This window comes from Mycteria americana, chromosome 13, assembly GCF_035582795.1.
Source record: "Mycteria americana isolate JAX WOST 10 ecotype Jacksonville Zoo and Gardens chromosome 13, USCA_MyAme_1.0, whole genome shotgun sequence".
Taxonomy (NCBI): domain Eukaryota; kingdom Metazoa; phylum Chordata; class Aves; order Ciconiiformes; family Ciconiidae; genus Mycteria; species Mycteria americana.
The window spans coordinates 16670786-16698340 of NC_134377.1; the positions used below are offsets into that span (position 1 = coordinate 16670786).

At 38.2% G+C, this 27555-nt stretch overlaps 1 protein-coding gene across 1 annotated transcript; it reads left to right on the forward strand.

The window, feature by feature from the left end:
- Positions 1-308: 308 nt before the first annotated feature.
- Positions 309-27408, forward strand: CHFR (checkpoint with forkhead and ring finger domains). The gene is made up of 18 exons (XM_075515888.1): positions 309-443; positions 932-1076; positions 3167-3266; positions 10524-10633; positions 13068-13127; positions 13266-13478; positions 14466-14681; positions 15299-15455; positions 15698-15852; positions 16439-16601; positions 17531-17673; positions 18089-18208; positions 18522-18605; positions 19325-19395; positions 20406-20493; positions 20666-20773; positions 21906-21978; positions 24294-27408. Exons 2-18 carry the CDS (start codon positions 944-946, stop codon positions 24334-24336), a joined length of 2037 nt encoding a protein of 678 aa, XP_075372003.1. The 5' UTR covers positions 309-443; positions 932-943; the 3' UTR covers positions 24337-27408.
- Positions 27409-27555: the final 147 nt, after the last annotated feature.

A 27555-nucleotide genomic window follows, 5' to 3' on the forward strand; every position in this document is an offset into this window, starting at 1 on the left:
TAATAACGCTTCAACATCGAAGAGTTAAACTACAATTATTTTTCACTGTATGCGGCCGATTAAACGAGCTCAGCCGGCTGCCGGCACCCATAACTCGCTGTGAGGCGCTCGATCCGCCCGCAACAAAGATGGCGGCGAGCGCCTTGTCCCGCTTGCGAGCCGGCCCACACCCAAGATGTCCGCCGAGGCGTCGCGGGTGCCCAGGCCTCGCTATCGCCCTTCTTTTCCCTATGTAGGGCGGCGCGCCGCGGCCTCGCCGGAAAGCGCGACGCTCTAGCTCGGCTGGCTCGGTGGTGGGCGCCGGAAGGTCCGCCTCTGCCCCCGGTGCGTTCTCTATGGCCGCCGTGCGCCGCCTCCAATGGCAGGCCTGGCCCTGCCCAGCCCTGATCAGCTGATGGTGGCAATGTCTGTTGACAGGAGCCGCCCCGGCCGCGGGACTGGGTGTAAGGGCTGGCGCCGAGGGGAGGGGGCGCCGGGCCGGAGGGGGCGGGCGGAGGCGGCCGGGGGGGAGCGGGGGGCGCGGCACCCCCTGCCCTCCCCTCGCCGCCCCTCTCCGCCGGGGAGCGGGGCCCGCTGGGGCGGAAAGTTGGGGAGAGAAGTGAGCGGAGGGAGGGAGGGAGGCCGGTCGCCCCGGCCCGCTCCCCCTCGGGCGGGGAGCGGCCCTGTGGGGTGGGGGCGAAGGGAAGGGGGTGGGCTGGCTGCGGGGGGCCGAGTGGCCCAGGGGGAGGGCTTTCCGACTCCGCACAAAAGGAAGCGCGCAGGGCAGGGGCTGGGGGAGCCCTGGGGGGCTGCGGGGCGGCGGCGCGCAGGGCCCGGCCCCCGGGAGGGGGAGGGGGCTGCCGGCGCGGCAGCCGGCCCCGAGCGAGCCCTCTCCCCCCCCCGGGTGCTGTGTGATGGTGGGGTTTGGGTTCGCTTTGTTTGTTTTTGTCAGATGTGAATCCAAATGGAGCACTCGGAAGGAGGCGAGCAGAGCCGGCAGCAGCAGCCCTGGGGGAAGCTGATCCGGCTGGGTGCTGATGAGGCAGAGCCGCACGTCTTGCTGCTGAAAAGAGAGTGGACAATTGGTCGCAAGAAAGGTGGGACAGGGACACGCTGTGCTGGCGTAGGGCGGTGTTCGGGGGACAGCAGCGATCCCCCCTCCTGGCCTTTACAACATTGGAAGGTGGACTGCGACTAGTTGGGTTTGGTGCTTTGAACTGTTGGAGGCGCTTGCCAGGCGGTCCCTTATTCCTAATTTACCTCTGGGCTGTGTGTGAAGAGGAAGTTTTACACTGACCTTTTTTACCATTGGGACATGTGCACGTTTAAAAGCGAATACGCCTTTTAGGTTGTCTGTGACAGTTTGTACAAATAAGAAAAAACGATTGTTGATTCGGGAGAGTTTCTGTGTATCAGTCCTGTTTATGTTCTCATTTCGTTTCTGTGGTTAAAATAAGTTGGAACTGCAATGCAAAATGCTTGTGCTTCACAGAAAAGAAAACGCCCACATAAAAGCCCTTAGTTCTTCTGGCCATATAAAGACTGCCAACAAGTGTACTGAAAGTTTCTCTGAGAGTGGATTTGAAGCTTTATTCCCAGAGTCTAGGGCTTCTACTACTTGCCTTTATTTTAAAGGATTTCATGCTTACTGTATTAAAACACTGCGATGATTGTTTTAAATTTTTTTACTCTGCCCTGACAGCACTAATTTTCAGTTTCCTGTTCATCAGTTCAAGCTATTTGACTGACCAGTCACATTCTGTAAATACTCTTGAACAAACACCAGATGCTGTAGCTCTATGAGAAATTCAGATAATGTATTGTAGGAAAAATGTTTTGCCTATTTACATTTGGTAATATACATTTAGATTGCTTATCATTATCTAAGCTGTAGGTAAATTCTTAAAATTGAGGTCTAGTTGAGGGTTATCTTGCAGAAAAGAGATGAATTTTTGCGTGTTCTATTGCTTCCATAACTGTTTGCTAATGGATTAATAAAATGAGTGGTTACAAGAATATCAAGCTTTGGGTCATAAGTATTACTTAGAAAATCTTCAGGAGCATTAGAAATGCTTGTGTAGAGCATTTTGTCCTTCCTGCTCTCGTATGAAAGTCTAACTCCGTAGAATAGAATGGAAATGTTGGCGTGCTCCTGGATAAAATTTAGTCTACTCGCTTTCAGTGGGCTTCCTAGCATCACAAGTTGTGTGGCAACAGTTAACTCTGTAGCTGTTGATTGTTCCTTGAACATTAGGAGTAGACTAGTGATAAACTGTCACCAGCATGTGTAGTGGCTACTACTTTCCTTCTGGATATGTTGTTCTTGCAGGCTGAGATACAGTGTACCCAGAGTGTGAAGGGGTGGAAGTGAATCATGTTTGTTAATGGTAACTTTTGTGCAAGCAAGTACATTGAGTCATTTGTGAGCAAGATTAGTGGGGAATCTTGAGCATTGCCTTGAACGTTGAATGTTAAAGTGAAGTAAAAATACTAGATTTGCTGAGAGCCGCAGAGTCGTAGGTAGGAAGGTTTCTGTCATGTCAACGTTGTCATTACACTTCTCCTCCATATCCCTAAATCTTAGTCCTGGATTTTTAATCTCCCTTCAGCTTTATTAACGGAATAGTGCTGTCAACAGAGATGAGAAAAGCTTTTCTATTTAAAAATAAACAAGAAAAAGACTTTAACATAGAACAGTGATACTCTTTTATTTATCAGCTGTTGGTTCCTACTACTTCTGCCCCAGTATACCAGAATGAAGCAGAAGTTAAATCCAATGAACCAGTGTTACAATGATGTGGAAAAAGAGCTGGGTGCTCTGTGATGTGTGCCTCTAGAATTTAGACTGAACACTCCAAATATGTGTGAATTTATCTCTGTACCACTCTAGAACAGAGTAATTGAGATTTGATTTCCATCTGTAAGGGCTAGGGTTGGGGGAAAAAAAGGGAGCTAAAACATCTTGAAATGGTTCAAATAAGCTTATATCAGCACATGGGGCTATCTCACCGCCTATATTTATGTATCACATACTAGGCTGTGGTGCTGCCTATATGCCAGTAAAAGTTTTGAACTATTGCAGATGTACATGAGTCAGTTTGTTGTGCATTTATAGCCATGTAGAATGCTGATCTATCTGTGTAATGTGTATTTTTAAGCACACTGGAAAATCTGCTTTCTTTTTAAGGTTGTGACTTATCTTTCCCTGGCAACAAGTTGGTGTCTGGAGATCACTGTAAAATCATAGTGGATGAAGAATCTGGTCAAGTGTCATTGGAAGATACAAGGTTGGTTCTTCTGTGAACTTCTGCTCTTATCTTCTTTTTTGTCTGTGAAGTAAAATCTTGTGTATTGCTCGAGGCATCAATAGTAAATCCTTCTCTTTTTTGTTTCTTTTTTTCCCCTGCTTTTACATCTAGGTTTGGGGGGGGTTTGGCTCTTTCTAAATATTTTTTTTCTCTACAAAGGGATTCATAGTCTACTAGATGAAAAGTACTGTTGATGTAATAGTTCCGTAGCATATTTCTTTAGACTTGTGGAAAAGGTGATGCCAGCATTCTTAAAAGCTCCAAGCATGAGTGTGCCTCATTTCAGGCACTTATGTAGGAAAGAAAATACCTGTGGTGATGATCTCAAAGCATAAAATAGATGTGGAGTAAAAATCTGTACTTGTATATACATCTTCCTGGTATTCAAAATATCCACAGTCTATGTAGCATAAGTACTGTAGTAGTCTAGCAGTTGTGGTGGGCATGTCAGATGGAGATTAGAGCCTATTCAATCTAATTTAATAATAAGACATTTGCTAGATTTCTACTGTTGACATTTCAGTTTTGTTTCTTTTACTTAACCAGAATGATTATTTTCTTTTCTGGGTGTTTCTGTCCTAAGTTAGAGGTGTGAGAACTAAAGCCCTTAATGTAGAAAGGTATAAGCACACACTTCACTGGAGCTACTATTAAAAAGCTTAGCTTTTTAACAGTATTTAGTGGAACTACTTTTAGTATATAAAGTTAATTACATACTTCTTCACATACTGAAGGCCAGTGACCTTGCTATACCGGTGAGGCTATTTCCTGTAGAGTTCTAAGGCTACTGTGGGAGTACGAATAGCACTGCAGGGGTTGTGGGTGGTTTCCAATGGATTTTAGTTTGTTTTCTCGTTTCCTTTATAAAATTAGAGATAGGAATTTGAATGGAAGGGTATTTCTTAGGAGGAGATTGTAACCCTCTTGAAATTTTAATCTGCTTCATTTTTGACAGAATTTTTTGTCTAAGATTGCCAAAAGCTTCTGGTTTATTACATTTAAAGAACTCCGTGACATTTTAAAATGCTTCTGTAAACCACATTCTTTTTTCTGCCACATTATTGCAGTCAGTAAAGAAACAAATAATACTTTTCTGCCAGCTCCCCCCATTTTTCATGTCTGGAAGGCATTTTACCCAAAGATGAAGAAGGCACTTCAAAATATATTGATGTACATACATAAAGAGGAAATGTCACATTTGAGGTTTTGGAGGGTATCATGCCGAATCCCTGTCCCAACATACCAGAATGCAATTAAATATATTGTTCTGGTAGCTCAGGGTTGGTATCAAACACCTGCTGAGCTTTTGACAAAAATCCTTCCAAGAATATTCTGTGAAAAACCTTTGAACTGTCGTAATTGAATGTCATGCATATTTTGGGGGGGCACTGGCAGAATGTAGGAGCTTTAGTTGACCTTTTTTTTTCAGCAGAATTTTTGCACCTCTGCTCCTTTTCTGTCTCTTGATCAATCAGTAGCTATGTTGATATTAAAAGGAGTCTTTCTCAGGGTGAGGAACTCGCTTCCAGATATTTACATGGGCTATGCATTTCTTTTTATTTTATTTTATCAAGTAAAACAGAACATACAGAATTATTCAGGTTGGAAGAGACCTCAGAAAGTCACTTAGTTCAAACTCTGTCAAAGATGGGCCACCACTGGATTTGGACTAGGTTGTTTAGGCTTTCTCTAGTCAGGTCTTGAAAACCTGCAAGGACAGAGATTCTGTAACCTCTCCAGGCCCTCATTCCAGACCTTAATTATCCGCACAGTGATTTATTCCCCCCCCCCCCCCGCATCCATTTGAATCTTCCTTGTTTCAATTTATGACCTTTGTCACTTCAGTAAAGAACCTGTCTCTGTCTTCTTGGTAACTTCCTCATAGGTACTGGAAGGCTGCTATTAGGTCCCCTGCTCATCAAGCTGCCTTCTCCCAGGGAAAACAAGCCCAGTTCCCCTAGCCCCTTAGCTCATAGGTCATGTGCTCCAGCCCTCTGGTCATGTTGGTGGCTATCTGCTGAACTTGCTCGATTTTATCAAGACCTTCCTTGTACTAGGTGACCCAAAACTAGATGTGCTATTTTAGATGTGGACTAATGAGTTCCAAGAAAAAGGGAATAAAAATCACTTCACTTGAGTTTCTGACTACACCCCTGTTAATACAGCCAAGTGTGCTCTAGGCCTTCATCACTGCCAGGGCACGCTGCTGACTTAAGCCTAGGCATAAGTCCAAGGTGTATGATCTTATGCTTAGTAATAAGATCCACCAAGAACCCTCGCTGGTTGGTCTCTAGCCTGTACTGTTGCAGGTGGTTATTCCATCCCAGGTGCAGGACTTAGGGTTTGTCCTTGCTGAATGTGATGACATTGCCGTCAGCCCATTCCTCTAGCCTGCCTAAGTGCCTCTGAATGGCAGCCCAGCTCTGACCCTGCTTTGGTGTCATCCGCAAGCTTGATGAGGATGTATTTCCTCTCCCTTTATAGGTTGTAGCTAGAGAAAATAACCAGGATAGGTCCCTGGAGGGCTTATACTCCCAGAAGCTGTGCGATGGAATGCTAAATTTTAGGGAAAAGTATCAGGCCTAGCTAGGATGTCTAGGAAACGGCTTATAATTGTCATTCTCCAATGTTATCCCAAATTTCAAGACATTTCAAACAACAAATCAGGCCATGTTTGCCTATCATGGCAGTCTCAGAGCGTCACTGTAAATCTAAGCTTGAGAAACGGTCCCTGGTTTCAGTTGCATGTAGCTGGTAGAATTGGTTTAGACCAATGTCATGATAATACAAGCTTACAAAATTATGAATGATGCAGAAACATTCCTGCTTTTTTTTTTTTTCTTTTTCCTACACATACACACACACACCCCCCGAGGCAGAAGGTGCAGCCAGCAGAAAACTAGCAAAGCCAAATTAAAGTTAATTTTCTATATGATATATTCATGAAAAGGTGGGGCTTGTTACAATGGTAGTGCAATAGAAAGGTTGCAGCTATGGAGTACTACCAGTTAGCAGCTTATGCATGTTACACTTCTATGTATGTAACAAAAAAGAATGAGATCCTTTATGTGTTCTGCTTGCCTGTGAGTTGGTAGGAAGTGTGGTTACCATTTGCTGAATCAAGAGACTAAACAGGTTGATATGACTACTTGCAGAAGACTATCTGTTCTTCTGGGTCTTCCAATGTTTGTGCCGAATATCAGATGAGCTCCAAAAAATCAAGCAGTCTGAAAGAAGAAGACTTTTGAATGTTTGAGTTGGCAATACAGAAGCCCAGAGTCCCAGAAAAATACTGCAATGTCAGCTTTTTCTTCTCCGAAGTGGAAAATAGTTTGGAAACATTGCTGTGGTCAAGTTCAGATTTTTCTGGTGAAGAGGAATGCATCGAAGGAGGCAGCTAGTGTGAGACAGTTGAACTGAGTGGACTTTGCTTCTGTATTGTAGCTAAACCAAAGAATATCATCATGTATATGTGTAGACAACCAACATTGGTTTTTATCTCCCTGGTAGGATAATGAGTTCTTGGATCTACTTTGGAAAGAATTACCATAAATTTGCAGGTGAAAGAAAATGTGTAGAGAACTCAAAATTATTGAGTTAAAAAGAAGTTTGGAAGTAACAAAAGCGAAGAGTTAGCAAATAGTACAATAAAATATTCACAGACTCGCCCTTTTTTGGGATATGTTTCTGCTTTATTTTCCAAACCATGCGCTAGTCGCTTTATTCTGCTTGAAAGAAAACAAATTATACAATCTGACCTCACACAGTGGAGGCAGTGGTTGGCTTGCCCTAAGTAAAAGCAATTGTAAGATTCTCCATTTTGAAAAAGAAATTTTAAGGCAACTAAGGTAATTTTTTTTTTTTTAAAGACCTCCTCCTGTTGTCTTCTAGGAAATTTTTTTAAGGATTCTAAGTAGTAAGTGATGTTTCAGAGCAGGAAAATTTTTACACAACGCTGGTACTCATGTGACAGGCAAGCAGGTACTCCCTTTCTGTGGGTAAATTGGAGGTTGATATTCAGTTGGCGCTGATGTCCTTTCTGCTATTAAATTCTCCTCACTCTACCAGTCAAAACTATTTATGTGAACATTAAAAGAATGGAGAATGACACAGTACAGAAGGGATTCGGTAACTTAATAGAATTCAAAACTCATTTCAGTTTACAGTGTGTTTAGGATAATATGCATTTAAATAGCAGATAACTGTTAAAACTATTAACCCAGAAGCTTTACCATAAATTACATTCTTTTCCTGGATGGACGCTAGTAATTACTAAAAAGTACCAGACTGGCGTTTTTCTCAGAAGGATACCAAAGTATCTTACAACACATAGATCATTCACCTACTTCAAAAGTAAGGCTGTTCTGAGCAAAATGTAGCTGTTCACATCAGTTCTGCACAACAGTTTGCATTGGGAAGTAAAGGTAATGTATGGTTCATTAATCGAACTCTAGAGTCATCAACCACATTGGAATTGAGTCACGGCCTGACTGTTTTTTTCTTCCACTCTGTAGAAAAGTGACATTGGGACCTTTTGTGACATTGTTTCACAACGCAGACAATTTATATCTGATAGTACCATTTTTCTTCTCTACCTCAAAAATTATCCAGCCAGTTCGTATCAATTCAATATTAAGTCCAATATTAAGCCTTCATATTTGGGATTCTCACTGTACTTTCTATTTATTTTATGGGGATCTTATTTTAATTTGAAACCTCAGACGAATGTACAAATGTCAGAATTTCATGTGTGTCTCGTTAAAAAAATACCCACAACATTAATCTGGTATGTCACCATATCTGTTAAATGCCTCATGCTGAAGCCTGAAACTGGAAATGAGACACTAATACAATTATCTGGGGTAGTTGGATTTTTTTTTTCCCTTTGATTATTGGCTGAAATATAAATACAACTACTTCAGTTTGCTAATGTATTTAAGAAAAGCTTATTGTTTTCTGTGTTAGGTGGTATCAGTTTATTCCTACTTCATTTGGGTCCATGGATGCCAAGTAATTCATTAGTCAGCTCTCACTGAAGTCTGTATAACCGTGCAGAACTGAAAAGATTTGGCTATTTGTAGTCAATTTGACCATGAGGGTCTTGGGTAGCTATTTCTGCAGTTTGCCTTGTGAGACCAAGCACAAGTGGTTACTAGATGTGTGATGATATTTTTTTTGTTTTCTTTTTCCAAGAATACCTCACTTGAGTTACTGTCCCTCATAACCATCTTGGAACTTGGCAGTCGTGACAGAGCAACTTCATAAAATACATTGCTGTGACATCTTTTTTCCCTGCGTTTAGTGAAATACTGGGACTAGGAATTGCCTGTAGAAGCTAAATTTCACTAAGAGACAATTCTTGTTACTTGAGTCTAGCTGCTTTATTACAAAAGGAGGTCTAAAACACTTACAAAACATGGCAGATGGGAGATGCATGCTTTGTTTTGCCTTCTGGAAAACTAAGGAGGTCAAATCTGATGTTTCCTGGTTTTCTTAAAGGACCTCTGGCAGGTTTCAGGGATTGTTGTAAGCTTTACTGTTTCTTCGACAATTGAAGGAGGTGCAATTTTTGCTTTGACATAATCTTTTTAATATATTATCACTAGCATCAATGTTAAGTTAAAAATGAGTAGTTTCGAACAGACTGACTAAAATTCTTTTTTCCTCTTGATTGCTAAACTTTGGCATTCTTTTAGTGATGTCTCTGTTCTGCTGGTTCTTTGGTGTTTAAGTCTTTCAGGCTGGTCAAAATCTGTATGCCTGAGGTAAAAAGGCAAGCTTAAAATAGTTTTCTTGCTTATAGGAGAAGCTCGAAGATTCTTTAATAGAGCAAATATCAATGTGACCCAAAGGTTTTTGTTTCTTGATGTTTAAAGTAGCATTTTTATTTTTTTGTATCTTGTTATTTATGCTGGATTAGTTGATTCAACCATGTAGATAGTGAAAGCAGTTGCAGAGGTAAGAGCAAGAACTGATACCTTGATCAGGACTTGCTGCAGTCATTCAAAAGGGCTTGCTTTTCCTTTTGACTTTTTAATGTAATGTTTTTGACTTTGTGTCCAAAAAGGTCAACAGTACAAAGTTCTAGTTTTCCTTCTGTGTTCATGTTACTAAAAGACAAGAGATTTTTTCCAGGTTGTTTTCTAAAAGAAAAATAATGAGAAGGGAGGGTGCTTATTTCTAAATAACCATCCCTCTCCTCTAGAGAGGAACTGCTCTGTTTGAGGAAGGCTGTGTTGTGTCCTGGGCACACGTGGTGGCCTCCAGGAGGTGGCAGCAGAGGTTTGCTGTTATTTCCTGCAGCACCTTGCTCTGCTGAGGGGAAAAAGCAGGTTTTCTGTTCGTTTATATTTGGTACTAATTGCTGAGCTTTTGAATGGCAGAAGTCTGAAATTCTAGAATGCTGCAGTACTGAAAGAGGCTTATTGCAACCGAGCTGGAATTATTCAGTACTTGAATAACTTGACTCAGTTATAAAACATTAATAGCTTGTGTATAAAACATTACCCATAGTGAAGGAGATACTTCCATTAATCAGCAGTGCTCTGCATTTTCTTCTGCCCCAATTTAATTTCTTCCATGAGTCTTGGAGTATTTATCAATATCAAAATAATTCATTCCAACTCATCTTTTTAATTACGTATAACTGTTTTTCCACCTTACTAACTTCTGACTTTTGAGTTGCAAACAGTCTAAGTAACCTCGGAATTTTAGGGTTTTTACTATTGGAAGCACGAGGGGAGAAAAATTAATGCTGCCTGGCATCTCTGACTGTACAGGAAAAGTTCCTTTGTTGCAGAATGTCTTAGGAGATTCCCAGTGTTAAGGATAACATAGAAACATGGAATACATAGCCTAGAACTTTTTGAATAGAACTCCTATTGTCCTTTCCTGTTTTATACTTAAAGGGTGGAGATTATTGTACAGAAACAATCATCTAATTATTTTGAGACATTGGCCAAATGTCAGGAATCTTTTGTCTGTCTGTTTGTCAGCTACCATCTCTTTACCAGTAGCTGCAAATGAGCTTTGAAGTCCTAGCAGCTTTGCACTTCTGTCTTTGGGAAAAAAATTTCACTTGTTTCTGGATTTTTTTTTTTTTTTAATCCTGTCTTACTTTTTTTTTTTTTTGAGACCCAGTAGTTTTTCTTCATTAAAAGTATCTTGTGTTTTCTGTTCCTTCTCCTATGTAATTCTGAAAACATTTATGCTGTTATCTTTTCTTTTTGTTTACAGTACTAATGGAACAGTAATTAATAAACTGAAAGTAGTTAAGAAGCAGACATATCCTTTACAGACTGGGGATGTGATCTATGTTGTTTACAGAAAAAATGAGCCAGAGAACAGTAAGTAAATGATATTTTTTGAATGGCATGCTTAGTCTTTTTTTTTTTGAGTCATGAAAGAAAAGAAAGATCAGTACAATTAAAACAGATTTTAAAAACTCAGTTTTAAGACAAATAATTTGCTAATGTTTAAAAATAAGTTTCTATAGAAGAAGAGGTCATGTATGTGCCAATTTTTACAGGGACAAGTCTGAGCAACTGTCTGAAATTGAAATGTGCCTAGAAGTAGTTTTGGAAGAACTAATGCGTGGAATGGTAACTAATGAGGACCTGATCACGTGCCCAGTGCTTCTTTTAGAAGTCAGATTGCTGGAGTAGTTAGTGATACTTTATAGATCACATTGAAGCAATTTTTGGCACCAGAAGGAAAGGCTGCAAAAGTGTTTTGTTTTGTGTTGTTTTTTTTTTTGTTTGTTTTAAAGAGGGAATAGGCAAAATGGCAGGGAGGTGGGTAAGGCCCTATAGTGAAAGTAGAATTAGTAAACCTGGAAAAATATTTGTGTGGTCTGAAAGAAGAATCATGCCTCACATGCCTACAATTCTTTTCAGGAATTCTTTTCAGGATGATGCAATTGAAATAACATAACTAAGTTTTTATAAAAAAAAAAAATGTGCGTCCTTCTTCAAAGGTTTTTAAAAAAGCCAAGCTATTGTTGGGCAGGAAGTAATGTTCTTTCATGTGTTAACTGGGTAGAAGTCAGGGACTAAGGTTTAGGTGTGAATGCTTAGGTTTTGCAATGGAATGGAATGAATAAAAGACTTCATGAATGATCTGTGTTGTCCTCTGTCTTAAAAGTGTTCATAAATGATATGGGGAAATCAAAACTATTAAGACAGCAGAACTTTCATTTCATACCTTTTCATTTCGTACCATTTCATTCAGTTATACAGGATCATTAAATCCAACGCTGACTGAAAAGATTTACAGAAAGAATTTAATTGCTCATTATTATGAAATAACAGATGGGGTTCAACTTTGATAAATGGGGGGAGAGAGGGAATGGGCAAGCTCTGTTTTTACTTATGTATTGTTGTGCCCCAGCCGACTGCTCTGTCCATCAGCATGCAATTCTTCTTTTAAGTGTGAAGTATGTAATATTTAAATTTTAGTAGAAAGCACTCACTTTCTGAAAAAGACTTTAGATGAAAGAGGCATTTAAAATGTTAATTCTCATTACTGTATTTGATAGCTCTGAAGTGGAACTTTAAGGTGAACAGACAGACTTTGTATGGTCATAAGCTCCCCTATTATTGTGAAGATAATTGTATGTACTGGGAGATGGGAGGGTGCAGTAGTAGATACATTTACAGCATGATATTTAATGTAAATCACAAGATTGTATTTACAGTTTTCATACAGTAATAGACATATGAACTGTTAATCTAAAAAATTGTAGATACATACATACTCACTACTGAAATACTTCCTTTATGAAGTTGCTGTTAATTTATATACAGACAGATCAGACTGATTTATGCTGTCTGATGTGCATGTTACAAGAAGCAGTGATAAGCTGTATTTGTCTGTCTGTATGGCTTGTTTATCTCACAAATCCTTTCTAAGATGGCACTATTGCAGTTGATGCTACTTGGGAGAACTCAGGCAAATTTTCCAGGTACTTTTTAATGAACTGAATCACTGATTTCTGTTGGGGTTAACAAGTATTTGAATTACCAAGCCTCCACTTTTGCTTTTTCAGCTTCTTCATCTTCAGACAGAGAGAGAATTTAGATTTGGCATGCCTATTTGGCCATTCTGAGTAGTTCTGAAGGAGACAATACTCTTAACTTTTGATCAGAAAAAGGGTTGCTACCAACTAAGAGAGTCTTGTTTGCTTCTAGGTGGCTGGAGATGAAAAAAAGGTAGCAAGTTAGGGGAATCTTTGGAACCGTATTAGGTTGAAGTAAGGTGGAGAAGAGAGGGATATTATCGCGTTGATTTTATTAATAGATACTAAATTAGTTTCTGAATGAAACTTATGGCATATCTTAATCTGTATTTTTGAGAGTTCATGTATCTCACAAAGAAATGAAATAAAATTGATTGAAGAAGTTGGGAAGTGAGCTCAGAAATAATAAGCTTCTTTGAAGAACTTTCATTCAAGTATCAGTAAAAATACAGTTTGTTCTGACACAGAGCAGATTTTAGGTTTAAGAAATGATTAAGCCTCTAGTTCCATGGCTGGCACAAGTTAAACACAAAAAGCTGCTCTGCCTGGTTTCCTGAGAAGAAAGGATCTTGCTGTGCTGTTCCTAATTGCCTCCTAAGTAGGAGTATTAATATCGTACTATAGAGGTGACCCCTCATTTGCTTCTTCCATTGTCAGACACTTTGGGGAAGCAGCCACTTCTGAATAGAAGTTGTTTATGTGAGATTAAGGTTAGTGAATTTTTCTTTAGAGGTTCTGATCAATATTTTTTTTATCTGTTTCAGATGTTGCTTATCTCTATGAATCCTTAAACACAAAACATGATGCAACTCAAGAACCAGTAGGTAAGGAAGTAATTCAAGATCCATGAAGAGGAGCTAAGCTCCAATGACTAATGTAACCCTCTTGAGAGAGTTTGATGAAGCCATGATGTGGTGACTGTCACACAGATCTTTCTTTCCTTTCCTCCCTTCCAACTGTAGAAGTTAATGTAGAAAACCAATGCCATGTGACCAAAGATACCTCAAGTACAGGAAGAAGTAATGATGAGACCCAAATTATCTCATCACCATCAGCTACTCAGTCTTGCTATGAGGAACCACAGCCATCTACTTCTACATCTAACCTCTTTAATGCTTCTTCTACCTCTCTTATTGAGTCTGCATCTGTTCAGCAGGATAATCCTTCTACATCTGGTAAGAACTGTGTCCAGTATTTAAAGTTTGATATCCCATCAACCGTTACTCCAGTTTTGAATTTTAACAGTTTAATCTCTTACCCATATGCGGGTCTTTAGCATTTGCTTTGTAAAGTTCTAGTGAAAATACCAGGTGGATATGTGCATTTGAACTTTCTCTCTACGAGTAGGCAGGGTAAGTCCTGGTGGATGAGTAAGGCAATTGTGAGAATTGCTTATGCTCAGAGGGGCAGAAAATGCATGTAATCCCAAACTGTTCTATCTTTACAGTACAGTTTTGTAGTGGAGCACTGGTGAAAACTTAGCAGATGTATGTGGCTCATATAACAAAGTAAGTAGATGTGAGTGCTCGTGCAGTCACTCCGAGCAGCTACTCTAATTGTCACTGTTACTGCTGCCAGTCACCAGTCCCCTTTCCCTTGCTTAGAGCTCTAAGGCCAAAACGTACCACATGGATCCCTAGGCTAGTATCTCGTGTTATGTTGGCAAGTGTAATACCACAGTGCTGTGTAACTCTTAAACTAGAACTGGAGCAAGAACAGCTATCTAGAAAATGATGTTTGTCAACAGGTCATTGGGACTTTTTAAACATTTTCCTATGAAAGCAAAGCTTTGCCCTCTGCTGTGATCCTGACCTGTTACATATGATCAATATTGCATAAATCCTCTGCCTGGCATCTTTGTCAGGAAGACCTGCTATGGATAATAGTCTTATGAATAAATACTCTACAATTTAAAGAGGAATGGGGATTTTAAGTAGGGTTACACAACTAATAGCTTGTTTTCCCCCTAGGTCTTCCAATTAGTCAGATTGGCTCAGAATGCATTTAGTATAGTTATGCAGACATTGCTTTTTGTGCTCCACTTTTTCCTAGTCAGATGTTTGGATTGATGTGTGTGGGTCATCAGTGTTTGAGTACCTTTTGTTTTCACACGGCCCATATCTGTATACAGCTATGTTCATGTTCCTGTTTTTATTTTGCAGGATCACAATCCTCAGTTTTCACTCCTGTGCCTGCTTTCCCTGTCTTAGAATCTGTGTGTCTAAGAGCACTGCATGACGAACATGAAAAGCTGGATATGAATACTGAAACTTCTGCAATCACTTCAGAAGTCACTGACAAAATAAAAACAGAATCAGATTCTCAAAGGACAGGGGAGGAGGAAGGTTTGGAACCTGCTAAGAAGAAACTAAAAGGAGGCTAGTATACTACAGTATTGCGCAACCTATCCTGCACTCTTTTATGTTAATGTTATTGTTGAAAGTTAGTTTAAAAAACTTAATTAGAAACTTAAAGCTATGTCCATTTTTCATAGAAGCCCAGTGAGATTAACAGAAACATAAGGATCTGTGCTTCTTTTTCTTTATTAATATGAAGTAAATGCAAAATGCATGCGTATCAAACCTAGAAGGTCTTGAAAGGTTATGTTAGTAGGGGATAGGTAACTTTTTTCCTCCTCACAATGTTATTTTATGTTTTAGTATTGTATTAAATAAGAAAAGCAAAACTCCCCTCTCATTCCGCCCGCCCAATCTCCCCCTTTCCCCCTTCCAAATCAAGTCAGGTGGTCAGCTGTCATCAGTCCTTCTTCAGTTTGTTTCTTGCTTCTTATTGACTTGATTTCTGGTCCAGTGAAAATAACAGCTTCCGTAGCAGAAGCTGTTGTTATGTGTAAAGCAAGAACCTTTAGTGGGACCATTGCCAGTGAACAGTGAATCAGTGTATATCTTTCAGGTCTTTTTTTTTAACATTTAAATAAAAATAAATGTAAAAAAGCTTCAAAAACTACATACTGTGGAATCTTCTGTCTTTGTAGATGAAGATGCTTGTCCAAATCTTTCACCAGCAGCTCCAAGTGAATGTATAATTAAAATTGGCTCTGAAGATGCAAAAACATCAAATGTGAAACCGGATAAGATGGAAGAAACATTAACTTGCATTATCTGCCAAGAACTGCTGCATGACTGTGTAAGGTATGTATGATTGACAAAAGCTGTAATCATGTGGTAATAATGTAAGAAGTTCAGTGACAACTGTTTGAGGAGGCCAGGATATTTAGGGTTTTCACAAGCCCTTCTGAGCCCCCTTTTTTTTCCCTGCAATCTATACAGTCAAATTGATGCTAAACAGTTTTTTGAGTGTTATGAATGTATCTGAAAAAAGATGTGTGTTTTGACTCCATTTCTTTCATTGTTTTCATGTTTGTGTTTTCCAGCTTGCAGCCTTGTATGCATACTTTTTGTGCTGCCTGCTACTCAGGATGGATGGAAAGATCTTCTCTATGTCCAACTTGTCGTTGTCCGGTAGAACGTATCTGTAAAAATCACATACTGAACAACTTGGTTGAAGCTTATCTGATTCAGCATCCAGGCAAGTTGAACAGTGTGTGTAACAGAATCTGATCTATTCCACACATCAGCCGCGTAACTGACGTATGCACAGACTGGTGTCTGTTACGTTTCTATGTATGTTTTATTACTCTGCTGTTTTCTCTGACATGGCTGTAAGAAAACAAGTGCATTTAATACGACATAATAACTTGTAATATTTCAAGTACTGGGTGAGAATTGAAGGTGATTTAATACTATAATTGAGTATGCTAAGAATTCTTTATTTTATTTTGCTACTTAATCTTGAGAAGGACACAGTTTTATCAAATAGGGCACACTGACTGATTAGGCCACCTAAACTCAGATACTTCTGAAAAATATACTTGAATATGGATTTAATTAACTTTGATCATGGTCTCTTGAAAACAAAACTTAAGTTGCCTGATACTACACTTCTGTTAACAGAGAGGGGAATTTAACTAAGATCTTCTAGAACTCTGTTATACAAAAACAAGTTTTATGGAAATGAAAACACAATAATTGTAACTGTGTTAATAAAGTAGGGTGGGGATAAGGGATGTGAGGTGTTCTTTTCTCTTGAAATTTGAATTTGGTTCTCATGCCAGATAAATGTCGTAATGAAGATGATGTACGTAGCATGGATGCTAGAAACAAAATTACTCAAGACATGTTGCAACCTAAGGTGCGGAGATCTTTTTCAGACGAGGAAGGAAGTTCTGAAGATTTATTGGAATTGTCAGATGTAGATAGTGAATCTTCAGATATCAGGTATGTCTATTTAAGTTGTGTGCTGAATTAGATTTACTTATGTTTGAATGCACAAACCCACAAACTGAGCTAGCTTCACAAGCGCTGTTATTGCTGACAGTGTTTCCATGATCACTGCCAGAATGAATCTTATTTTTGTTTTCAGGTAAGTTCATTCTTACCAGTAATTATCTTGGCAATTCTACTGGCCATCCTACTGAACCTTGAGCAGTCAACAAAAAATAATTAAAATTAGGACTTCCTAGTAGTCCAGCAAGATTCAGTTCATGACCAACAGTTCTATCCTGAATTATGCAACAGCTTCATGTGAGATATGTGAAATTACCTTTTCCAATTACTAATTGGCTGTTGCCTTAGAGAAAACAGGTTTCTGGCTAAGATCATGTCAGGAGATGAAGCAGTCCATGACCCTATGAGCGCAGCTGCAATGATTGTGCTTTCTTATGTGTCTGGAATGCTGCTTTCACCAAGTGTATGGTACTGAAGCAGCTGACGCTTGACCTAGGGATTCCTAGGCACCAACATATCTCCTCTTTATTTCCAATGGCAGACATTTTTTGCTGTATGTCTAGAGGGGAACAGAAGAACTCTTCACGTAGATAATTATTCCAGCTTTGTTCCTCTCTTTCTTGTTCATCTCACTTCCAGTCACACTGCTCTTTTTTCTTTTTGGGTTTTTTTTGGTTTTTTCTTTTTTTTTTTTTAAGCTACTTGGGCAATGCTACAAAATACAAAGTTTTTGTCTGTTACAACTACAGCAATCTTCACAGCTGTGAGGTACTGAGTTATGTAAACTTCCATATGTTACTGGATGAAGAAATTCCAAATTTAAGCTTTGAAAGTATGACCAACCCTGTCTAGCATAGGGATATGAGTTATATTTGCATTTGTTGGCTGTGATTTCCTATGACCTTATTTTATTCTTTCAGTCAACCATATATAGTATGCAGACAGTGCCCAGGGTATCGAAGACACTCTGTTCCATCTCTGCCTGGCACAGGCCAAGAGACAGAAGCAGGAGGAATGCAAGCACTGGGAGATGCACCATCTACATCTGCCAACTTCCCTGCAGGTCAGTGGCATGAAATCTTCTCAGTAGTGTGCTACTGGAATGCTACAACTCATACACCCATTATGAACTAAGCAAGATCACTCTTAGTACTGCAAGAGTAACACTTCACATACCTATGTCTTTGCAAATATCATGAGATTTGACCATGGTTTTTCTGTGGTTGTCCAAAATAGATTGCTGGTGGTTGATAGTTCTTAAACTGTTCTACATATGGAATATTTTACACACTGATGTAGTTTAGAAGTCTGAATGCCATTTTTCTGCTCTTTTATAGAATCTTTGTAAAAATGATATTGCTCGCTTATTACTTTCAGATTTTTATGTTGCTAATATTCACCGAGATTCCTAGTCCAGACTGCAATTGTGTACATTGTTCAGTCTATCCTTTTTTTTTTTCTGTTTTTAACTCATGTAGCTGTCCAGGAATATGTGTGTCCTGCTCAAGGAAGTCATGTAATATGCACCTGCTGCTTTCAGCCAATGCCTGACCGACGAGCAGAGCGTGAACAGAATCCTCATGTTGCTCCTCAGCAATGTGTGTACTTTTTTTTTTGTTTTTAGTCTTGGCTACAGAACTAAATCTCTCCTTATTTTTAATTAAACTTAAGTTACTTTGAAGAGTGTTCTTTATTTGAGTACTATTTTACCTGGACCCTTGTAGTGACAGCATGAAAGAATCTTCCTTTATAAAATTTATTATTCCTCTATAGAATGTATTTTAAATGAGAAAGTTGTACTCTTTTAAACCAAGTTTATCAGGGCTCTATTGCTATTGATTTATAAGAACAATAACTGTTGAGTTTTGTTGTGTGCAGGTCCTTACAGGGGTTTTCTTTGTTATTTTACAGGTACAGTTTGTCTGCAACCCTTCTGTCACTTATACTGGGGCTGTGCTCGGATGGCGTGTTTTGGCTGCTTGGCACCATTCTGTGGTATTGTGGAATAATCTATTTCTTATGAGCCTGCTCACTTTGCAATAATGTCTGTCTGTCTTGAACTTTAGGTAATTTAAGAAATATAATAGATTAGTTTGTAGCACTGTCATGCAAAAGGAAACAAAGGCTGTGTCCTCACATCCCAAACATAAAAAAAATTCTTGAGTGGTATGTGTCTTAACTTTGACAAGATTTATCTTCTTGTTTTCATGCTATATTGGGCTTGAAAACTACACTTGTTGAGCACAGTGCTTTCCCATAGAAAAAGAATTATGGTGTATTTCAGCCTAGTAAGAGAATCATACAAATTAATGCAAGAGCACTGAACGTCTGATGTTAACTGATTAGAAAAGAACCTTACCCTCTTAAACATGAAGACTTCTGAAACTCAAAGTTTTAGACTTTTTTTTTTTTAATAAATTAGAACAGTTGAAATTACTTGGCTGCAGTTTGAAACTAATGGAACATGCTTTAATAACACTGTTAATTTGTGCAGATTAGCAGTAGTGTTTGTGGACTAAAGGTGAAATTGTAAACTCTCAATGTCTTGTCTTTGCCACTGGAAGTTATATATCACATGCTTTAGCATATGTTGAATGCAGTTACTTGGTGCTCACATGAGTCTGTGCACGTTATTTCAGGAAACAGAAGAAATTTGTGAGGGCCGTGGGGCTGGGGGAAGAAATAGTAACTTTTCTTCTTCTTGTTCTGATTAGAAATAAATCTTGGTGATAAGTGTTTAGATGGAGTGCTAAATAACAACCACTACGAGTCAGATATCCTAAAGGTATGTTTAAAAATCATTATGTATGATGCATAATAATAAATGTACAAAGTTTAAGATGTACTCGCTCATGAAATGATAGGCATGTGCAGCCTAACAGTTACAGTGGCAGCATTGTGTCACTTGCAGCACCTGATTCTAAAAGGCAAATTTAATGAGCCCCGAACGTTCAGCTGGACCAAAGTTATAGTTACTGTGTCTAGATTGGAAGTATTTTGGGGTGATAATTTGGCTCTTTCAGTCTCTGTGTAAGAGGGCATCGCATTCAAGGGATGCATTCCATTTAGCATCAGCTCTTCCCATACCACCCAAATTAACAACAACAACAACAGAAAAAAATCACTTTCATGCAATCCGGATGTTTAATTTCTCCAACGTGTATGTCTGACAGGTGCCAAGAAAGCCAAAATTCTAGTCGTAACTTCTGAATTTGAGTTTAAATGACTGATAGACACACTGTAGAATTCAGATATGCTTGGTTGTTAAATCATAAAAGAATTTTATTTATATGAAGTATTTGTTAGGGAAGCCAGTTTCTACAGTCTGAAGTATCCCATCCAAAATATTAATTAAGAGAAAAATAATTCACTAAAATATACCAGGAAAACAAGGCTCCTTAAGTATTTTTTTTTTCCCAGACAAGTTAAATTTCACGCTGGGTTGCATGGAAAATATTTTGGCCATAGCATAATGGGCTTATCTAAATTAGGTAAACTGGATGAAATCTTGAGTTAAGGTAAATGAGAGTGTGACTGAAATGAATCTATTTGCATTCTTTTGGCAAAAGTGGGGATCTTCTGAAACAAAGGTACTGAGTGGAAGGTTTTATTGGTGATCTGAAAGTATCATGCTATAATTAAGTTAAAGATACGTAACTTTAACTTGTAATCAGCATCAACCCATTTTGAAAACCTAGTTAGATCTAGATTTGTAAATACTTGAGGGTAAATGGCTTGGTCACTCTTTAATGTTGGAGGCTTTTCTATATTAAACACTTAAATTGCTCTTTTCAGGATTACCTGGCATCCAGGGGTTTGACATGGAAAAATATGTTAAACGAAAGTCTCTTAGCTCTTCAAAGAGGAGTTTTTATGTTGTCAGGTATGTGTTATGTTCATTTTTGTACATGTATAACTCGTCTATATATAACTCAGTAATATTATCAAGAGGTTTGAAGTTCTGTGTACGTAACCAGTGCCAGCATGACATTCTTGTTAAATCTGATTTCTCAAGCCTTACACTGACATTATGTACAAACTGGTTTTCTCCCCAGATTACAGAATTACTGGGAACACAGTGCTTTGCTACTGTTGTGGCCTTCGCAGCTTTCGAGAACTTGCCTACCAGTACAGGCAGAATATTCCTGTTGCTGAATTGCCAGGTGGGGATTGCTTCGCACAGTAAAGGGGGAAAAGTCGATTAAAGAGTTAAAGTCAGTTTTATCCTTGTCCTTGCCTTCTTAGCACCTTCATGTAGCCCAGTGCAAGTCTCTTTGCAGAGCTAATATCTTATGCTGATTGCTTTACTTGTCAGCTGCTAAGTTTGCATATACTTATTGTCAGACTCCCTAATGGAATCTTTTCTTTCAGTATGATTTCTCATCTGTAGAATAAATATATCTGCATAGTGAGAAGAGGAATTCAGTAAAATCCAGAATATAGTCAATAGGAACTAGTTGCTGTAATTTAATTTATTTTCCCATTTAAATACATAAAATAATGTATTTTTTTGTATTGTATTTGTAAATACAATAAATAATGTATCCTGAACAATTTCACATTTTTACCAGCTCTCAACTAGGAACAAGAATGGTTTCATAAATTAATTCTAAATCTGTTTGCATTTACAGTTTTAGTATAAAATAGCATGCAAACAACTGTGCCTCCTTCAATCCTAAATCTGTTGGGAACAGAAGCTCTTCCAACAGTCTACTTTTAAATGTTACTTTTGTCCATCTAGTTCCTGTTGCTAGCAACAGCTTCCCTGTCTAACTGTTGAGAACTCTGCTTCTACTGCTGTGCATAATGAGAGACAGTCAGTCTACCTTGTTTCTCCTTAGTATTGCTTTTCATTGTAGTGTAACAGCCTGCTGGACAGCTGAGTTCTAATGTAGGTAAAAATGGGCAGAAAACAACAAACTCTACCCAAGTTAATAAATATTTCGTTCGTATGGAAATGTATCTAGACATATGCGCAGTGTCTTAAACTGTAAAGTCCATCTCTATGAAACTAAATGGTAAAATTTCAGTTGACAGCACTGAGAAACAAATCCTTTCATTGTAAGTCTGCGTGAGCCTGATATTTAGAATGAATTTTTTGTCCTTTGCTACGTGTTTGCTTTGTTTCTAGAAAGGTGGACCAATATAGTTTAGTTGTTTCTTGCCAGTCATGTCTTGTTTCTCTACAAAGCCTGCTGTGATGAGTAACCACCATTAGCAGTGGCTTAATAATCTACACCACCTTATTCAATGACTTCCCTAATAAACGTGGCATTTCACTTGCTCTTTTTGTAGTGACTGTCACATCACGTCCTGATTGCTACTGGGGGCGCAACTGTCGAACTCAGGTCAAAGCACATCACGCCATGTAAGTCGTACAATGTAGAAAGTGGGCTTGGGTGTTGGTTTTTTTTTTAAAAAAACAACAACAAAAACCCAACCTTTGAAGTGCCAGAAACTGCGTGAGTAACACTGTTGCAGCATAAGCAAAACTGGGTGAGCTTTGGGGGTTTTTTTTTGTCATTTCTGTTTTTAACACAACTTTGAAATGAGCCCTTCGTGCCTGTCAAAGGGCACCGCTAGCACTTGTAAGTTAATGTAACCCATTGCTGACACTTCTTGAGTCTTGTTTTCCACAACTCCCCCTTGGTTCCTATTCTTCTCCCACTGAAGCAGCTTCTCATTTGCTCATGTCTGGGTGCTTCTTAAAAACCTTGTATATACAATAATTAGCCCTGTGCAATTACCATTTGAAATTATGAGAGACTCTTCTGGTGAAGTGTGACATACTTTGAAGGGATAAATTGGTGGGAATACTTTGCAACAAGAGAAGCAAGAGAAGTTTGGAACATGTAACATTAGGAACCTGGTGTGGCTTAGCAGTTCCTGGCTTTGGAGGAGTTTCTAGGTCTTAACGCCTCTGACCCAAGCAATCTGGCATACGGTGAAAATGAAATACTGAGCTTGAAAAGAGCTTAACCCTCTCCTTCTCAAGTGTTCCAGTGCATCTAGGGGACATGCACTCCTGGTACCTAGACATTCATGAAAAATGTCGATCCAAAATAAATCAAGGTCCTTGATTAAAAAAAATCAAGGCCACTGATAATCAATGCAATTTCATTGCTACAAAAAGATGCATGTGTGGTAAGACAAATATTAAAGACCTGGAAAACAAAACAAAAATTATCTACCTAGGAGCTAACTGGTTCCAGGGAGGGTAGAAAAATCCTTCTTGCTTTATGAATAATTCTCTAAATTCTCAGTGCAATTTAAGATAGAGGAGCTGTTACCCCGTATTGAGAAATTGCTTTAATGAATAGTAGATTCTGCAGTATCTTTCTAATGTTGCAATGAACATACACACTTAGCATAATTCCTTTAATATTTCAGGTACTATGGATTGAAAATAACCAGTCTGTACAGCTCAGGCAAGCAGATCATAAGAAAGACTTGTAAAAAATATTCATCCCCAGTCTCTCACAAATTCAGGGGGTTTTACCAAATAACTTCAAAAATAATTTGGGATTTAAGTTGCAGATGTAATTCAAAGTACCACTGCGATCTGTAACTTCACATTACAGGACTGTCTGTGTTCCCAGAGGAGATTTTGTTTTGAAATGTTAGAGAGTTAATTCAGTATCAAAGTACTCACCAGTTGTCTTCGTTCATATTGTGGTAGATAATTCCATCTAGAATAGAAATGACTCAGGGTTTTTTTTCCTTTTTTCATCTCCTTTTTTCTTTTTTTTTTTTTTCCCTTCTTTCTTTCAAGCATTAGCTGTTCCTAGAACTTTACTGGCAGCTGCTCTTAGTTCCTAAAATCCATAAAAGCAAACAGTCCTGTCATACCACTCCTAGATATCCAGTTACTTTTTTTTTTTTTTTAATTGAGATAAACTGTTTTACTAAGTAATTTGGTTATGTAAGCAAAGTTTCTTTCTAATCTTTGATCTAATTCAGCAAGAGGGAGAAAATTCATGGTCTCTCTTGCATCATTTCTTCCACATGTATATGTATATACACACACTCAACACCCCAACTCCTGTTTCAGTTATGTATCAGGGGACGCATAACCCAAGTAAAAGAAAAACAAAGAATGAATAGTGAGATGGTTTTGAGAATTGGAAAGAAATGCCTCATACAAAATTGTGTTATCTATTTAATTCATGAAGACAGGCTTGCCATTCCCATAAAATCTAAATAATACAGAATGAGAAAGACTTACTTTTCTTTGCAGAAGAAGATTGTAAGCCAGTGAAAGAACATGTTTATGTTGAAATGTATTATTAACCTGGTTAATTCTAGTTCTTAGGGACTTGTGTAATGCTGTCTAAAAATTACTAATGTCTCACAGGGCAAAATTAATTCACTGATTCCTGCTTTAATTGCCTTCTGGGTTTGAAGTATGCAGAAGTGTAGAGGAATGCTTTTAATAACAGGTTTTCTGTGTGCGTAATAAAACTAACAAGGGTTAGGCAGGAGAGATGTTGAAAATCCTGTTACAGATAAGAGGGTAGTAGAGTACAATCTAAACAGGTTTTGAAAAACAGATATGTTAGCATGCAAATGTTCTGCTTTAAACTGTTTAACATTTAAAATACCCTGTGAAAGATGCTGACTTCTTTGTTGCCTGACTTCTGAGAACTTTGTTACATTTTAATACTTTTTGGTTTTTTATTTCAGGAAATTCAATCACATTTGTGAACAAACACGATTCAAGAACTGAATACTTGTAGTCTGTAGAGAAAGGACAAAAACCTGTTATACTGCTTGTACAGTTTAAGGTTTCAGGGGATCGTCTCAGCTCCCCCATAGCAGGGAAACAGTAACTTTTGCATCAGGTAATCTGGTGTGAACTTTTTAATTTGTAGAATTTTACAGCTGTACATGAATAAGGTAGATTTTTTTTTTTTCCAAGAAAGTCCAGCAAGCATTGCATTCCATCCTCATGACTACAGTGTCCCTGTATCACTTCAGTGAAGAACACAAACAGAAATCACACACACAAAAACCAGCCATATCTTGGGAAGACCTAAGAATAAGGAGTGTATTTGCACTACTTGTGAAGAAACTAAGAAAAATCCTTAGACTTAAAATAGAAATGTTTTGTAAAAGTATCTGATGGATATTTCAAGAGCCATTAATATTTAAGAAGGAAATTGTCAGTGTATATTTGTAACTGCATTTTGCGGTAGTCTGATATTTTGTCACTACCCATTGCATTTGGGCTAGAAGCCACATTAATATTCACTTTAAAAAAAAAAAAAATCCATCCATTAAACAGCTGTTTCAACTTAAAGCTTCTGCCATATGGGCAGTGTTATAGTAGAAGTAGTACAGTTTCTTTTCTTAGTTTAGTCATGTTGATGTTTTTATTCACATTAAATTACAAAAATAATTGCACAAAAATTTGAAAATCACATTTAAACTTGGGGTAATACTTGAAGCAGAACAGACTTCTGCTAATATTACTTCTGTAGTGTTTTATATCAGAAGACCAAACAGTGCTTTTGACATAGAGCAGCCAGTAGGACACACTGGTTCATTTTTTTTGTATTTCTTTTTGGTTTGATACCGTATGCTAAATATGTACCTCTGCCATGCAGCTGTTCTCTAGCATGCATACACTGGTGAAAATGTAGAAAAAGCTATAATTTAAAACAGAATATAGCAGCTTTACTGGAAGGAACAATCTTACAGAAAATAATTCAGTTTGGACAAACTGTAGCAATATGGAGGCATTTCTGGGTAAGGATAGGGATGATGAAGGGGAACACCGGTGTCACTGACATAAAAAAAATGTAGATTTTATTTTCATGCCTTCTGCAGAGCTCATTCAGGAAACATCCCAAGCAGCATTACAAAAAATCCCAACACAACCCCCCCCAAACTGATCTGACCTAATCTGTTTCATCATAATCTGGTAGCTGATGTTGACAAACCTCAACTGGGACCAATTCTTCTTTTTCATCATACCTGGAAGAGTGAAACAGAATGAGAAGAAAGCATACAAAATTACCTCTGTAGATACCATGTTGTTTTTAATTATGCCTTATTTTATGAGCAGGATTTATTCTTTGATGTTAAAAAGTGTACACACAATATCTTGTGATATAATGGAGCACAAATGATGCAGCACATCACGTCTGCTGGTGTCAGCGAATTAAACAACTGTTTCCAGTAATGCACATCTTAATATGAATGCTAATTAGAATGATGCATTTCTGTTTAGATTTTTATTTTTTAAAATAGCTGTCGCAAGGATGGGTCTGTTGACCATGCCCATATGCTATTAAAAATACACTTTGGTGTGGACTTCTCTTCCTAATCTCTGGGCATTTTCTCCTGTGAGTAGGATTGAAATTGGACCTGGAATAATACTTGAAACTTCTTTTAACAACAACAGTGTGTTTCTGTCTTTTAGTATTATTAACAATGTTTGGTTGCTTCTGTATTTGTATTTTATGTTTAGATTTTTTTTTTAATCGTTATTGTATCTTCTCAGGACAACCATTCCCAGCTGTTTTTGATCTCATGTTCATCTCTGGCTGTGCATGTAGCAAATTGAGTGCAGTTGTGGAGATCAAGCCTTTGCACATTATATGCAGAAATGTGCTTTGCATTCTCATTCACCACTTCCCACACCCCAGATGGGCTTTCAGCATAGACTTGTCACTGTGCTAGTGTTCAAGCCTCTTGTGCTGAATTTTTTTTGTTGGTCAAGAATAATGTGTCTACAGTACTATGTACAACCTCGCTTGCACTTACTCAAGTTATGTTTGTATAGGGATGTATTATGTGACTTCAAGAAAAAAAATTGGGGGAAAAGAAAAACAACAAAACTCATGTACTTAACATCGAAACTACCTGTGCAGTAGAGGTTCTTCAAATTCCTTTTATAAACCCCTCTTCCTTTTCCCTGTTACAGATAATTAATCTGCCTTTCTATGCATATAGGGTTGCGGTAGTGCAATGGAATGAAGGGATTTTTTTTGTCATTTATATTGTACCAGGAAGAGATGAGAAATTAACTTGCAGATGGGGAGGGTGAATAAATCCTGATGTTTATATGCTCTTAAGTAAGTAAGAGTATCTGTCATGGGTATTACATACTCTACACATTAGACCTTTTTAAATGTATGGTTACCAGGTGATAGTTAATGTGATAAATGTATGAACTATGCTTGGTGTAATTGTTTAAATACTGTAAAGGTGCGGCATATTTTTAACCTGTCTAAAGCACACCCCCACCTCCTTTATAAGAGATATTTGGGAGCTGAGCATGAAATGTGGTAGAATAGATGTTGTGAAAACCGAGGTGATTATGATAGGGTTTGACATAGTGGTGAACAAGGTATATAGTCTCTCTCTTTGAGAAAGTTCTTTTATAAAGAAGGTGGAGAGTAGTTCTTCCAGTTCTCTTTTGTGATTTATTTTTTCCTGAACTAAGAAGTTATTAATTAAAAAAAAAAAAAGATATTCACTGAAGTTGTCTGTTTCTGTTTCTTCTGTGGCATTTTCTCTCGCCACAGAAATGGATGTATGCAACACTTGCTAATACTTGATTAAGCTATTAGTTATTGGAATGTTGCGATTTTACAACTAAATATCATCCTTGAACTTGTAGTAACTGAGAACGACAGGAGGTTTTGTGTCATTCCAAGAAATTCTCTCAAACTTTCTTAAAAGTGTCAGATGGTATCACAAAGGATTATCAGTATTTCTACAGGATTTATAACGAATGATATAAGCAAAAAACTATTAAATAGAATTCATTTTTGTCAACAAGATGACTTCAAGATGCTAGTAAATAAAAAAGTTTACTCCTTTTAAAAAAGTGGGTACTATTTTAATTTCTTGCAACACCATAAACACTGAAGTGACAAGCATTATGCCACTATTGATTTAACAGCAGGCTAGAGAAAATGATTGTCATATTGTGTTC

Excerpts from the sequence above, each read along its gene's own strand:
- CHFR (XM_075515888.1), top strand. The coding sequence starts at position 944 with ATGGAGCACTCGGAAGGAGGCGAGCAGAGCCGGCAGCAGCAGCCCTGG. Across the intron at positions 18,209-18,521 it reads TCATGTTGCTCCTCAGCAAT|GTACAGTTTGTCTGCAACCC; the intron begins GTGTGTACTTTT and ends GTTATTTTACAG. Across the intron at positions 20,494-20,665 it reads AGGAGTTTTTATGTTGTCAG|ATTACAGAATTACTGGGAAC; the intron begins GTATGTGTTATG and ends TTTTCTCCCCAG.